Raw genomic sequence first — 15,802 nt, forward strand, 5'->3', positions numbered from 1 at the left:
ATTATTTATTGAGTTTGTGCATAAGGTTGTATTGTTTTTCCTTAATAAATACAACAGATACCTTAATCATCAATAATATATTCTCCTTCATTATTGAGAACAGTCTACCAAAGCTGGGGTAAATTGCATGACCATAGAAATCACATGGGTTTCAAGCAAAGAACTCAGTGAGCCACGTTCAAAGCACATTTAATCCAGAAATGAAGATTATTGAAGGGTATTTGATAGAGAGTGGAAAAGGTGAAAATGTGAGGGTGCAAGATCAGGTGAATATGGCAGGTGCTGAATAACTTCCCAACCAAATTCCTGTATAGTGATTTTTTCAGTCTAGCAGAATATGGGCAAATGTTCTCATGGAGTAGCATCAGTTCATGCAGTCTTCCTTGTGGTTGTTCTTGGATTGCATCTGCAAGACATCTCAGTTCTTGACAATAAACTCAGCAGTGATGGTTACTCCTTGGGGAAGCAATTTGCTATTCCACCAGATAACATTATCTTTTGTAGACATGCACAGGTCTTCATACAGGGAGTTGTTTTGTGTTTGAGCTTAACCATTCATTTCTTTTCCTTCTGTTAGCATAAAGACACCATTTCTTGTCACCAGTAATGGTACAGGATAGAAATGGTCAGTGTTGTTCATGAGCCAATTGATGATGAGCAAACAAAGATGCACATGTTGCCACCTGCTGATTTTGTGATTTTGGCTCGGAGCATGTGGTACCTATATATCCCATTTTTTAACCTTCCCCGCTCCATGCAAATGTTGCACATTGGTAGAATGATCACAGTTCAGCATATTTGCCAGTTCTTTGGTACATTGATGTGGACCATTGTGGATTAATGTATTTAAACAACCTTTCTCAAAGCCCAAAGGTCTTCGTGAACATGTAGAGTCACTGATGTCAAAACTATCCTCCTCAAAATGAGAAAACCATTTTATTGTCATGCTCTGTCCAATAGCATTATCCCTATACATGGTGCCAATATTTCTGGCTGCCTCTACTGCTGTCACCCTCTGACAAACTCTGACACGAGAATATGTTGAAAATGTTCCAATTTCTCCATTTGGCACTCCATTTTCTACTGTCCACAACTCCATTCACTATCTCCAAATGACAAAATAACAATAAATAAACTCAAGTAGCAACAGTGAACTACAAATAAAAAGTAATAATTGATAAATAAACCAATAGCAGTTAGAATACCAATATTCCAAATGAAAATTCTATGAACTTATGTACCAACCTAATAGTTTGTAATAAGAAGACAAAACAATGAAAATGTATGTTTTAAAGATTATACACCTCCAATTAGTCATTTTGGCTGGACTATCTTTAAAATTAAAATTTTACCTTCAACAATCAGGAAATCTACTTCACTGGACAATGGGCAACAAAGAAGACATCAAACTTGATCATTTAAGTAATTAGAGGAAATCGTTATTCTTATCCAAAAATTCATTTTAGATTCAACCTATGCTCTCAGTCCACTGTGAATGAAACAGCTAATTATGTAAACACATGCAAACAATCCTTTTGCAATGTTTGTAATAATACTGAATTTATGTGTAGTTGTTTTGCGTGCACATGTTTTAACATGTAGAACTGTCAAACCATGGAAGGTTTAGTAGGCAAGACAGAAGGAGAAAAATTCTCCACCAAGGAAAAAATTACAGAAGCATTGACTTTTTGAACCATAGCACTCACACACTCATATAGTCATTGTCCATATACGTGCATTCACAGCTGTAGTCCCAATTGAATACTGATAATGATGAGAGCACACTCTGAGTTTATTTTATGTAAATTATTAATCTTGCAAGTGACTCTATTAACATACTTTATAAAAACTGAGGTGACAAAAGTCATGGGAAACCTAATATTGTGACAGACCTCCTTTTGCCCAGTGTAGTGCAGCAACTTGACATGGCATGGACTCAACAAGATGCTGAATGTCCTTTGCAGAAATATTGGTCCATGTTGCCTCTACAGCCATCCATGATTGCAAAAGTGCTGTTGTTTCAGGATTTTGTGTGTGAACTGACCTCTCGATTATGCTCCATAAATATTCAATTAAATTCATGTTGGGTGATCTGAGTGGCCAAATCATTCACTAGAAATGCCCAGAATGTTCTTCCATCCAGTTGCAAACAATTGTAGTTTGGGAACATGAAGACCATCAATATCTGCAAGTGGTCTCCAAGTAGCCAAACATAACCATTCCCATTCAACAAGCAGTTCAGCTGGACCAGAGCACCCAGCCATACTGTGTAAACACAGCCCATCACATTATGGAGCCACCACTAGCTTGTACAGTGCCTTGTTGATGAGCTGCGTCCATGGCTTCATGGGGTCTATGGCACAGTCAGACCCTATCATCAGCTCTTATTAACTGAAATCAGAACTCATCTGACCACACCATGGTTTTCCAGTCATCTAGGGTCCAACCAATATGGTCACAAGTCCAGGAGAGGCACTGCTGGCAATGTCATGCTGTTAGGAAAAGCATTCACCTTGGTTATTAGCTGCCAAACCCCATTAACACCAAATTTCATCATACTGTCCTAATGGATATGTTCATCATACATGCCACATCGATACTTGTGGTTAATTCACAGAGTGTCGATTGTCTGTTAGCCCTGCAATTCTACACAAATGCTGCTGCTCTCAGTCATTATGTGAATGCTGTCAGCTACTGTGTTGTCCTTGGTGAAAGGTAATGCCTAAAATTTGGTAGTCTCAGCACATTCTTGACACTGTGTATCACAGAATATAGAATTCCCTAATGATTCCCAAAATGGGATGTATCAGGTGTCTAGCTCCAATTCCCATTCTGCATTCAAAGTCTTTTAATTTCTATTGTGCGGCCATAATCAACTCAGAAAGCTTTTCATATGAATCACCTGAGTATAAATGACAGCTCCACTGCCCTTTTATACCTTGTTCATGATACTGCCTGCCATCTGTATATGTACATACTGCTATCTCATATATTTTGTCACCTCAGTGTATTTTACTCTTATTACTGTCAAATTCTAGGCAACTGTGGTATCTTAAAAGTGGAAAGGAAAGCAAATTTTTTGAGCGAGGTAGGGAGCGCAAGGAGAACATAAGAAACTGTGTACATACTTTAGAAACTCCACTGCTCATGTAAATAGACGATAGAATTTTTTCAATATGTGTAACCTCACACACATCCAGTGAGGGTATGCACAGTGGGAATGAAAGGGCTTTTGGTGTCTGTCTCTGCCTCTGCTGTTATTTGACTCTCCTCTAACTGTCGTCCCCACCACAAGATGACTGTTTTCTGTGTGTATAGTTCCCACCAAAGTTGCCTGTATGCAAATTTGCTACAAAATACTAGTTATCTAGCTAAGTCATGCATTGACTGTACTCTTCACATTGTAACAATCTCATATCCATTTCTATTGTGACTGTCACAAGTATTTTGTCATGAACTGTTCCTTCATAGTTCATGGACCAATTAATTAATTACATTTCGTTTGGAGGAGATTTATTTGTGATAAATAAAAATTGTGATTAAAATTGAGGGTTGCAACCTCCTCCCTCACCTCTCCCACTGTGGTGTGGATACTGTAAGACCTTTGGTACACACACCATCAGATTATTTGACTTGTCGCTCTAACGAAGTAGGCGAGTGCCAGCAATATGTCTCGTGGTCTTATCGTGGCGTGTTTATCTTCTGCCGTTAGGTCAGACGATAGAAATGCCACTTGCATGCTTAGAGTAGCAGATTGATGGTGACCAACTTTAAACAGAACTTGAATTTTCACACACATTTATTAAAATAATAAAAAATATAGACATTACGTAACTTGATTCTGGATGCTGTTTACAATTGATAATCTGAAGTTCCTTTGGTCTTGGTACATTAATCTTATTCTCACATATCTCTGATACTTGACAAAGTGTCTATACATTTCTCTTCATGGCTATGTACAGGAATATGATAATCTTATTAGGCGCAGACTGAAACTTGACTATAGACTAATGCAGACTATGTTGTAGGTTGGCAGTAGAGCCAACACCGTGATATTAGAGGAAGCTGAGAGGCACGCGTTTTAGCTCACGCAGTCTGGCGTGAGGTCTGGAACAGGTCAAGGAAATTAGACTTTAGCAAAAAATGGATGTAGCTGGTGGAATACTGTACTTTAATCCATAAGTGATGAGTGTCGCTCTTGACGGTACATGATTACAGTACCAATAGTAACTGGTAATGGCGCCTTGCTAGGTCGTAGCAAATGACGTAGCTGAAGGCTATGCTAACTATCATCTTGGCAAATGAGAGCGTATTTTGTCAGTGAACCATCGCTAGCAAAGTCGGTTGTACAACTGGGGCGAGTGCTAGAAAGTCTCTCTAGACCTGCCGTGTGGCGGTGCTCGGTATGCAATCACTGATAGTGGCGACACGCAGGTCCGACGTATACTAACGGACCGCGGCCGATTTAAAGGCTACCACCTAGCAAGTGTGGTGTCTGGCGGTGACACCACAGACTAATGCAGAATGGTACAGACTGGTGCAGACAAATGCAGACTGACTAATTGGAGGTCTGTACACTTGTTATAATACCCTGAGCATTCAGGTATCACTGCGCAAGTGTGATCCGCGAGGAGAAAAGGTTCTACATTAGCAGCAATCTCACTGGCTGCGAGACATATTAATACGCGGATAGGCGGAAGCAGAATTTGGTCTGTCTCTAAGACAGTGCCATCTCATAGTGTGGAGATGGACGAGTGCTGCGCCTGAACTGTTGTGCTGAGCAGGGCACGCTCTATTGGGAAAGTTGTGTACGCGCTGACTACGCGGAACTATGTACACAACACCCACTCTCTCGAATCCAGACATAGATCCACGCTTGGCCTCTCTTCAAATTTTTGTTTTTGGAGATCAGGTCTGCTTTATGTTGAAACAGTTTTATTTTATTCTCACCCAGACATGTTTTCCCACAGCTATGGCATTCTCAGTGTGTATGATATTTATCCTATTGCCATTATTTTATGTTTGCAGATAGCAATGTCCTTCTAGCAATGGATGAAAAACTTGGTATTGGTATTCACAGAGTTAAAGTTCTTCCAGTTATGATGATGACTGTTTGGAAAGCACACTCTGTGAATTTGTGCTTCTTTGTGGGCACTGCATTTTGCTGCACCATACATTAAATGTATATTAGCCAACTCTAGTAATGAGTAACAGTCTTTCTTTGACTATGGATCACACACTGTACACAGTAACACACATCACAAGCTGTCTGATTCAGTGGACAACTGACCCCAGGGATAGCAGTGTGGGTGCAGCACAGGTTAATGCACCAGTGTGATGCATGCAGTCATCAAATGATACATGTGCTCTGAGCTAAGTTTTGTACAGTATGTCTGTCTGGTGGTAAAGGAGTGTATGCTTTTTATTACCCAATGCCTCTTCCAGGGTACAACAGACACCCAGGATCCTTGCAAGAGTATGGCAAAACTGGATGCACCATTGCAATAGAAGCACTAAGACTGGTGGTTGTTGCTTTGAACAATTACAGTCAGCTACATTGTTGTTATGTGATTTACACTGTGCATGTCCATAACACAATAAATATACATCTCTGACCACTGGCTCCTTATCTCTCTATAATGGGTGTGAACACAGTATCACCTGTTTCAATATGATTCAATAAACATTGAGACACCCTGTATGTACATACATTTATCTACTCATAATGGACAAATGACCACCAGTAGCACTGTTCAATTACCCTCAACAGGACAACCTTGATTTTCAAAATTATTTATGAGTATATGCAAACATGGAAAAACTGTGAGTAGCCTAGAGCTACAGATATTAGAGCATATTGGCTTTCCTGTTGTTACCTATTCTGAAGGATCAACATAAGCCCTATTGTTGGATATGTTTCAATTCAAATATGCTCCATTTGGAGAATTACTCTAATTTAAATCAAAAGTGCAAATGGGACCAAAATGACTTATTCAGATGTAGCACTTGGTGTTTCATTTTCACAAACAAAAATGAACATGGAATGACAATGGTTGTTTACATACCTCATAAGACATAATATCAGTAAAGTCTTCAAATTTTGTTGCTCTCGGTAGACCTATTAATTCTCGATAATCATTATAGCGTCCCAAGCCACCATCTCTTCCTCTTATTATGTCAAACATGTCTAGATCTTGACCATAAGGCCAGTCAACTTGGAACATGTTCCTGTTAAGCTGAAATCATTGAAACTTTATTAATTCAAGAACTAGTGAAGAATATTGACATACCTACATCAATATTGTTCAAGTGAAATAGGGTGAATGCCTTTAGCCAGCGATATTTAACATAGTTTTGGAAAAAAATATTGTTGATATAGAGAGACACATTCAAGGCAGAAGGCACAACAGGCATAATGTTGGATGAAAAGAATGGGAGACTTTACATTGAGTGCTTAGACTTTTGTAGCCACCTAGGTGGAGTTGGGCTGCTACTGTGTAGAGATGAAACTGTGGGGAGTGGAGGTGCTGGTGGTGGCCAGTGGTGGCTAGGGAAACTTGGCTGCCATGTAACCCATCTTTTATTCAGTCTCACATTACAATGATCAAAGTGTTGTGACACCACAGAAATGCCCCCTTCAGTTCTGTGGTCTTTCAGCTGCACTGTCAGCTGCTGATGGTGCAGCTGGTGTGATGGATGGATGACGTTCACATCCTGCTTCTCTAGCACCATTTTCTCACTCAGCATTGCTCGTCCCACTTAACACTCTGCAGCTGTGAGTGATGAGTGCCAGTAATGTGAACATGAACCCTGGATTCTCATAGAGGTCCACTGCTTCAGGAAGGAAAGCTTGTCTTGGGGTAGGTGGTCCGTGAAGCACTGCCTTTCAAGGCAGAAGTTTAGCTGCTGCTTTAGTTGCTCCAACTCCACAGTTGCAGACTTAACCCAGTGAGCCAGTCTCCTGGAGACAGCTGCCCAGATTTGTGCTGGTTGCTCACTGGCTGCTAACACAGTGGAGACATGCATAACCACTGCATCACAAAGAACATTGCCAGACTATAAATAACGGTACTAGAATTGGAGGGTTTTTGTAATGGTTAATAGCACTTTTTTTGTTTCCAGGCATGTACAGATTGATGCTCTGGTAGCCCAACAGAGTAGAAAATCCACTCGGGCTGCTTTGTAATTACACAGCTTTTCTGTGACAACATGAAGATTATGTGGCTCTGCATAGCCTGCTTTACTGTAGGTGAACATGCTCATTTATGAAGGTGGATACCAGTGCCTCTGCTTCTGCCTGCTCATCCCACATATTTGTGCGATGAACCTGTTTTTCTTACAATACTGCTCAAAATTAACATTCCTCCTCTCTTTGGGAAGACTTGGACCCTGGGTCTGAACCCATGACCAGTCACATACATAGTTGCGACACAGACAACTCACTGTTTTCTAATAAACATTAAGGAGCTTGAGCTACAAAGCTTGGAGGCTCTATGTACACCCACATCTGTTAGCCCATCTTCTCTTCCAGCCTTCACAATGTTACTACATCAAACCTCTTGCTCTGATTTATGGTATCTCATAAGTACTAAACCCTCCAAAGCATTTAACAGTTATATACCAACTTATCACACCCTTACGGTGTCTCATACTATCAGCAACAATGTTTGTCCCAGCACTACCCCAGGCTCCCTGCCATCCAAATCGCAAACAGTCATAATCCTATACTGTTTATGTCTATTATATTGAGTTTCTTGCACTTCTTTTAACAGGTCCGATGGTATCCAATGTACTGGAGGGTCACACTGCTAAACAGTCCTCTAAGGTAGACTTGGCAGAACAGAGTTGAAATCAACATTGTGTCTCTGGTTGTAGTACTCATAGTCATGATTGTATGCTACTGCTCCTCCTGATATTGTTGTATATGTGAGAGCACTTGCTCTACTGAACTCCATCTTTCTTGATTGTCTATTAGCCAGTTTAAGGGTAGGATTAGCTTAAGCTCTAAAGTTTCATTTAGATAGTTGGGTGGGGTAGGGAACAGCTTGAATAGGGACAGAGTTTACAGCATTGATAGTGACTGAGCAAGATAGCTTCTCCAATTGGTAGCACCAACATGAGCATAGTTGAACTGTTTCAGCAGCGCAACTGACCTCATCTCAGCAGTGCTGCATAGTGAGTCAGTGTGGTGCTGGAGATGTGCCCGGATGCACGCTGTACTACAGTTGGTAAGAACTACTAGGAGAAGGGGCAACACTAGGCGCATTCTGTGCCTCAACAGGACTGAGAAGGGGAAGCTGATGGAGTCAGTTAATGAAAATGTAGCAGGTGGGTGTGGGGTGACACAAATATCTGTTGTTTTGGGTAGGAGGACTGTGCCTTTTTTGGGATAAATTGTAGCAAACATCAAAAGTACAAGGGCTGTTCAAAAAATATCCAACCTTATTTTTCACTGTCGAGACCAAAAATGGTATTGGGGCACACACACACACACACTCTATATTTGTAGGCATACTTCGTACACATTCTTGATGTTTTTTACACAAGTGTGGAAATGACCAGTTGCTGAGTAGTCATTGACAAATGAACAAATGTAAATATTAGCCTTCAGATTTTGTGTTGAGGGTAAAATGACAGGAAAAGTGGAACAATGATATTGCATCAAGTTTTGTTTTAAGACTAGCAGTTCTCAAGTTGGAATGACCCATAACATTCAACAAATCTTTGGGCATTAAACAATTGGTACCAAACAGTAGGAAGGGTACAACCCTTCAAAAATGGAAGCTCATCAGTGTAGAGTGAAGCATGTTCAGGTGGACCCTCAACACCCACAAATGAGGTTGTCAGTGACCACATAGGGAGGCTCTGATGATGCACGATAGATGAATCTTGATCAGAGAACTTGAAGACAAGATTAAAATTATATTGGATACATTCATTCCATTTTTGGACCTCGGGATGATCTCAGCAAAATCAGTGCCAAAGCTGCTAACAACAAAGTAGAGGCAACTCTGTTTGAAAATATCACATGCTGGATACTGTGAACAGTATTCACAACTTTCTTAACACAGTGATCACTGGGTTTATTGGTATGACTCAGAAACAGGTGCAGACACACTTAAATGTACCATATAGTGCTATTGCCATATGAACATGCAAGTAGAACATCCTTACAGAGTGGGAAATCATATATTTAAATCAGAGATGGCATACATTTTAAGGTGAAAGAGGATCTGATTACCATTAGACTAGATAATCATTTTGAATTGGCAGCCATTGAACTAATAAAGCTATACATCTATATGAAGTTAATTGTTCTGTGTGTGTATTGCTGCCGGCCGCGGTGGCCAAGCGGTTAAAGGCGCTACAGTCGAATCGCGCGGCCGCTACGGTCATAGGTTCAAATCCTGCCTCGGGCATGGATGTGTGTGATGTCCTTAGGTTAGTTAGGTTTAAGTAGTTCTAAGTTCTAGGGGACTGATGACCTTAGAAGTTAAGTACCGTAGTGCTCAGAGCCATTTGAACCATTTTGTGTATTGCTCATCTAGTGAGAAAACTTTCTTCAACAAATTAACTGTCATCCTGGAAAGAGTTGCAGCCTCCAAAATCAACACCTTTAACAGTTTTGGCATGGCACAAATGGTAAGTGCTTCTACTAAGGTATAAAAAAGTTCAGCATCAGTTTTACAGCTACCAAAAGTGAAAATTGTAAAATATTTCTAAAAGATCTTGATTCTATGTTCATTACTGTCAGATAATGAAACTAAAGATAGGCTTCTCCAAACACAGATGTCCAATTTTTCTAGGGCATTGGCAAAACAGACCTGGGATGAAGTTTATAGGGAAAACAGTGTAGATGGTAAGTTCTGTAAATTCTGCATTTTGTTTAAATTAATTTTTGAAAGGACATTTACAAAAGCAGCCACTTCAACAGTAACAGCTAAGTAAAATAGATATATAACTGTGGGTATTAGAAAGTCCTCGCAGAAACTTAAATTTCTTCAGTTCTCTACTAAAGCAATATACTAAGCCACAGCCCCTAAATTACTATCATAGCTACAAAATGAAATACAGGATATTACTGGTTACTGCAAAAAAGTCATTCAATGAGAAAATAATACACAATGCAGAAAATAAAAGCAAATCAATAAGGCGTGTTATATAACATCAAACTGGGAAAGACAGACACAGGTATAATAAATAAAAAATAAAAAATTGACATAGACATAGAATATCCTGAGGAACTGGCCAATTTTTATAACTGACTATTTCTCTGGTATTATGCAGGTGTTGCCATAAAATCTTCCTAAAACACATGCAGCATTCACAATGAATTAAACAGCAAGCACAATGGTGATGTTTCTCACAAGAGAGCATGGGGTCAGCAGTACACTGCAGAAATTAAACAATAAGAAGTCAGCAGACATTGATGAGGTTTCTTTTTCTGTTCTCAAGGCATGCATAGATAACATACAAATCCCATTAATGAAAATAATAAATGAGTAAAAGACTGTAAAGCAGAAAACAGGCAAGAGAAAGATGAATCAATCAAACATAAAAATGAAAGAGAAAAGGACTCGATAAAAAATCTAAAAGATTTATCAGATAATGTAGCAGTATAGGAAGAAAACTGCAGGAAAAATTCAAACAGCCCCTTGTGTCAGAACACTAAATAAATGTGTACTGTGTTCAGTGTTATTACTGCTCACATCTAAGGAGGAAGTCTATGAAGCAGTTTGCAGACTGAAAAATAAAATTTCACCATATTGGATATAGTACCAAGTTGTCTTATTAACACATTGGAGCCTAATGGGTTGGCAATCCAGTTAATACCCAGATCCTGACGAAATTTGCTACAGTTTAGAATTTTTTAATAAATTTACTAATCCACTTACCTCTTTGGGCATTATATCAGCTTAATCTTCCATCCTTCCTCTATATGCATATGTATACATTTAGCACAAATAAATTATACAGGGATATGTAGATATTAAAGATACTGTTTTTCAGCATTTTTATTTTTCCCCGTAGAGGACAAAATTTTCATAAGTTGTAGGGAATGGTAGGCTATTGATCTAAAATCACTTATCAGCAGGAAATTCTAATTGCTTAATTTATAGGTAAAGTGTTTTATTGTGAAATTGTTTTTTTTTTTTTATTTTTACAAATTGGAGAACGTCACACAGGTATGAAATCTTTCAAAACTCTCAGGAACACAAAGGCCTTTGTTACATGGCCTACAGTAGTATCTGGTCTCTTTCCTCACTACCTTTCCTGAGCTTTCACTTGTTCCCAGAAGACCCAGCATATTCTAGCTAGGTTTGTTTTCTGTTTTGTTGATGGCAGTTTCTCAGGAAAATGATGTGCTGTGAGTCTGCTTGCACTTGCATCTCCAGGTGCTGAATGTGTGTCTTTATTTAGTTCTGCTCCTCCTTTTTTAACCAATTCCTTTGCTAATTTACAGATAAAATCTGCTAATTCACACTTTTTTGATATTTTAATCTAGTGAATAATGTTGGTATTCACAACTGCCCTCATAAAAATATGGAAGAAAATCTTTCTCCACTATTTTACAGCCTTTCACTGGAAGGGTTAGTAACTCATCAGCTGGTCTCCCCTGTCAATCCTGTTTAAGACAAGTTGTAGTCTAGTACAACGTCTGGTTTTACTACCTCAATATATTCACTCCTGGATTTTACACTGACATGAGAAGCAGTCCTCTTATGCTGTGTTGACAACATGTGTGCATCACGTTTGTCTTTTCATTTTAAACAGAAAAGGTGTCCTTTGCAATGAAATGTCATTTCTCTTTTCTTTAGTTTTTGATTTATTAGGTCTCTATGCAAACCTACCCTGTTCTTCATCACAGTTACAACTCCCAATGTATTTCTTTCTCATAGTTTTTCAAGAACTGCAGGATTTGTATAAAATCTGTCCATGTATACCACATGTCCTTTTCCCAAGTAAGAGGAACATAGACTCAGCAGCAGGGATTTGACAGAAATGTCAACATTTCCTTTTCCTACAGTATAAACTTCAACATTGCACATGTAACCTGTTTAGCATCATTTACAACATACAGTTTTATCAGATATTTCTCTGGTTTGCCTTTCATATAAACATGGAGTCCAATTCTTCCTCTAAAATGATGTATTGCTTCATCCACAATCAGATTTCGTGATGGATAAAAGTCTTTTCTGCATCTTTCTGTGAAAAGTCCCAGACAGGTCTTATTTTATGCAGAGAGTCATGGTCTGGTTCTTGTTGAGGTATTCATAGTGAATTATTGTTCACATGCAGCATCCTGAATATGGCAAAAAATCTGTCTCTTGACATTAGCTGAGGTATCCATAGTGCATAATTGTTCACTTTCAGGAACCTGAACATGGCAAAAATCTGCCTCGTGACATTAGCTGGGAAGCAAATGATAAAGCAAGCACAGGGTCTTCAGACCAATAATCCCTATGTTTAGGTTTCTTTACAACACACATATGCAAAATGATTGCCAAAAATTGATATACTTCATGTATCCTCAATGCTCTCCATTTCATCAATAAAGATTTTGATTTGATTCTATTCTGACAGCAAAGTTAAGAAATAGTATAAGTAGCACATATATTTGTTTCTGACTTTACCTTTAGAAACATGCTGTGATCAAAAAGTTGCAACAAACCATGTAGTTCTGTTGATAACGTATTGACAGGAACCTTAATTCCACTCATTTCTTCAAACAGAGGTAATTCAGGGAGTCCATCAAAATGACAACATTCATTATGAAGGGTAGGCTGCTGTAATGAATGATAAATCTGACTAATAGAAACTTGTGTGTTAGCTTCTTCATCCCAACTAACATCATTTCTATCAGCAGCACAGGTTTTGCTCTCGAGCTCACATAAGTCATGGTTGTCTTCTGAAAAATCGCTGATGTCATCTGAAAGATCATCATGTTCTGATCCATTGTTCAATGGTTCTTCAATCTCTAAGTTTGACAAGCGATGTCTATTAGCTATATTCACTATTTATATGGTTTTACATGTGTGAAGGATGCACACAATAGCACAACATGACAGCCAGCATAGAATAAAATGACCTTCAACAATATTTAATTTTACAGGTCCATCTTGATCACACAAATTTTTACATTTCACTATTACCGGTTTTGGCTACTGCCATCTTCAGATCTGTTACAAACAAAAACAGTGTGCAACCAACTAAGTTCAGTTTGTTGTTGTTGTGGTCTTCAGTCCTCAGACTGGTTTGATGCAGCTCTCCATGCTACTCTATCCTGTGCAAGCTTCTTCATCTCCCAGTACCTACTGCAACTTACATCCTTCTGAATCTGCTTGGTGTATTCATCTCTTGGTCTCCCTCTACAATTTTTACCCTCCATGCTGCCCTCCAATACTAAATTTGTGATCCCTTGATGCCTCAGAACATGTCCTACAAACCGATCCCTTCTTCTGGTCAAGTTGTGCCACAAACTTCTCTTCTCCCCAATCCTATTCAATACTTCCTCATTAGTTATGTGATCTACCCATCTAATCTTCAACATTCTTCTGTAGCACCACATTTCGAAAGCTTCTATTCTCTTCTTGTCCAAGCTATTTACCGTCCATGTTTCACTTCCATACATGGCTACACTCCATACAAATACTTTCAGAAATGACTTCCTGACACTTAAATCTATACTCGATGTTAACAAATTTTTCTTCTTCAGAAACACTTTCCTTGCCATTGCCAGTCTACATTTTATATCCTCTCTACTTCGACCATCTTCAGTTATTTTGCACCCCAAATAGCAAAACTCCTTTACTACTTTAAGTGTCTCATTTCCTAATCTAATACCCTCAACATCACCCGACTTAATTTGACTACATTCCATTATTCTCGTTTTGCTTTTGTTGATGTTACTCTTATATCCTCCCTTCAAGACACCATCCATTCTGTTCAACTGCTCTTCCAAGTCCTTTGCTGTCTCTGACAGAATTACAATGTCATCGGCGAACCTCAAAGTTTTTATTTCTTCTCCATGGATTTTAATACCTGCTCCGAATTTTTCTTTTGTTTCCTTTACTGCTTGCTCAATATACAGATTGAATAACATCGGGGAGAGGCTACAACCCTGTCTCACTCCCTTCCCAACCACTGCTTCCCTTTCATGCCCCTCAACTCTTATAACTGCCATCTGGTTTCTGTACAAATTGTAAATAGCCTTTCGCTCCCTGTATTTTACCCCTGCCACCTTTAGAATTTGAAAGAGAGTATTCCAGTCAACATTGTCAAAAGCTTTCTCTAAGTCTACAAATGCTAGAAATGTGGGTTTGCCTTTCCTTAATCTAGCTTCTAAGATAAGGCGTAAGGTCAGTATTGCCTCTCGTGTTCCAGTATTTCTATGGAATCCAAACTGATCTTCCCCAAGGTTGGCTTCTACTAGTTTTTCCATTCATCTGTAAAGAATTCATGTTAGTATTTTGCAGCTGTGGCTTATTAAACTGATTGTTCGGTAATTTTCACATCTGTCAACACCTGCTTTCTTTGGGATTGGAATTATTATATTCTTCTTGAAGTCTGAGGGTATTTCACCTGTTTCATACATCTTGCTCACCAGATGGTAAAGTTTTGTGAGGACTGGCTCTCCCAAGGCTGTCAGTAGTTCCAATGGAATGTTGTCTACTCTGGGGGCCTTGTTTCGACTCAGGTCTTTCAGTGCTCTGTCAAACTCTTCACGCAGTATTGTATCTCCCATTTCATCTTCATCTACATCCTCTTCCATTTCCATAATATTGTCCTCAATTACATCACCCTTGTATAGACCCTCTATATACACCTTCCACCTTTCTGCTTTCCCCTCTTTGCTTAGAACTTGGTTTCCATCTGAGCTCTTGATATTCATACAAGTGGCTCTCTTTTCTCCAAAGGTCTCTCTAATTTTCCTGTAGGCAGTATCTATCTTACCCCTTGTGAGATAAGCCTCTACATCCTTACATTTGTCCTCTAGCCATGCCTGCTTAGTCATTTTGCACTTCCTGTTGATCTCATTTTTGAGACGTTTGTATTCCTTTTTGCCTGCTTCATTTACTGCATTTTTATATTTTCTCCTTTCATCAATTAAATTCAATATTTCTTCTGTTACCCAAGGATTTCTACTAGCTCTCGTCTTTTTACCTACTTGATCCCCTGCTGCCTTCACTACTTCATCCCTCAAAGCTACCCATTCTTCTTCTACTGTATTTATTTCCCCCATTCCTGTCAATTGTTCCCTTATGCTTCCCCTGAAACTCTGTACAACCTCTGGTTCTTTCAGTTTATCCAGGTCCCATCTCCTTAAATTCCCACCTTTTTGCAGATTCTTCAGTTTTAATCTACAGGTCATAACCAATAGATTGTGGTCAGAGTCCACATGTGCCCCTGGAAATGTCTTACAATTTAAAACCTGGTTCCAAAATCTCTGTCTTACCATTATATAATCTATCTGATACCTTTTAGTATCTCCAGGGTTCTTCCATGTATACAGCCTTCTATCATGATTCTTAAATGAAGTGTTAGCTATGATTAAGTTGTGCTCTGTGCAAAATTCTACCAGGTGGCTTCCTCTCTCATTTCTTAGCTCCAATCCATATTCACCTACTATGTTTCCTTCTCTCCCTTTTCCTACACTCGAATTCCAGTCACCCATGACTATTAAATTTTCGTCTCCCTTCACTATCTGAATAATTTCTTTTATTTCATCATACATTTCTTCAATTTCTTCGTCATCTGCAGAGCTAGTCGGCATATAAATTTGTACTACTGTAGTAGGTGT

General features: G+C 39.0%; 1 protein-coding gene across 1 annotated transcript in view; it reads right to left on the reverse strand.

Moving 5' to 3' along the window:
• The window catches only part of LOC126106770 (peroxidase-like), a 195,578-nt gene that overhangs the window by 12,847 nt on the left and 166,929 nt on the right, over window positions 1-15,802 (reverse strand). Inside the window, exon 11 of the mRNA XM_049913148.1 lies at window positions 6,066-6,236. Coding sequence (XP_049769105.1) covers window positions 6,066-6,236 — 171 coding nt within the window. The remainder of the gene's footprint in view (window positions 1-6,065; window positions 6,237-15,802) is intronic.

The sequence above is a fragment of the Schistocerca cancellata genome, chromosome 10, assembly GCF_023864275.1.
Source record: "Schistocerca cancellata isolate TAMUIC-IGC-003103 chromosome 10, iqSchCanc2.1, whole genome shotgun sequence".
Classification (NCBI taxonomy): domain Eukaryota; kingdom Metazoa; phylum Arthropoda; class Insecta; order Orthoptera; family Acrididae; genus Schistocerca; species Schistocerca cancellata.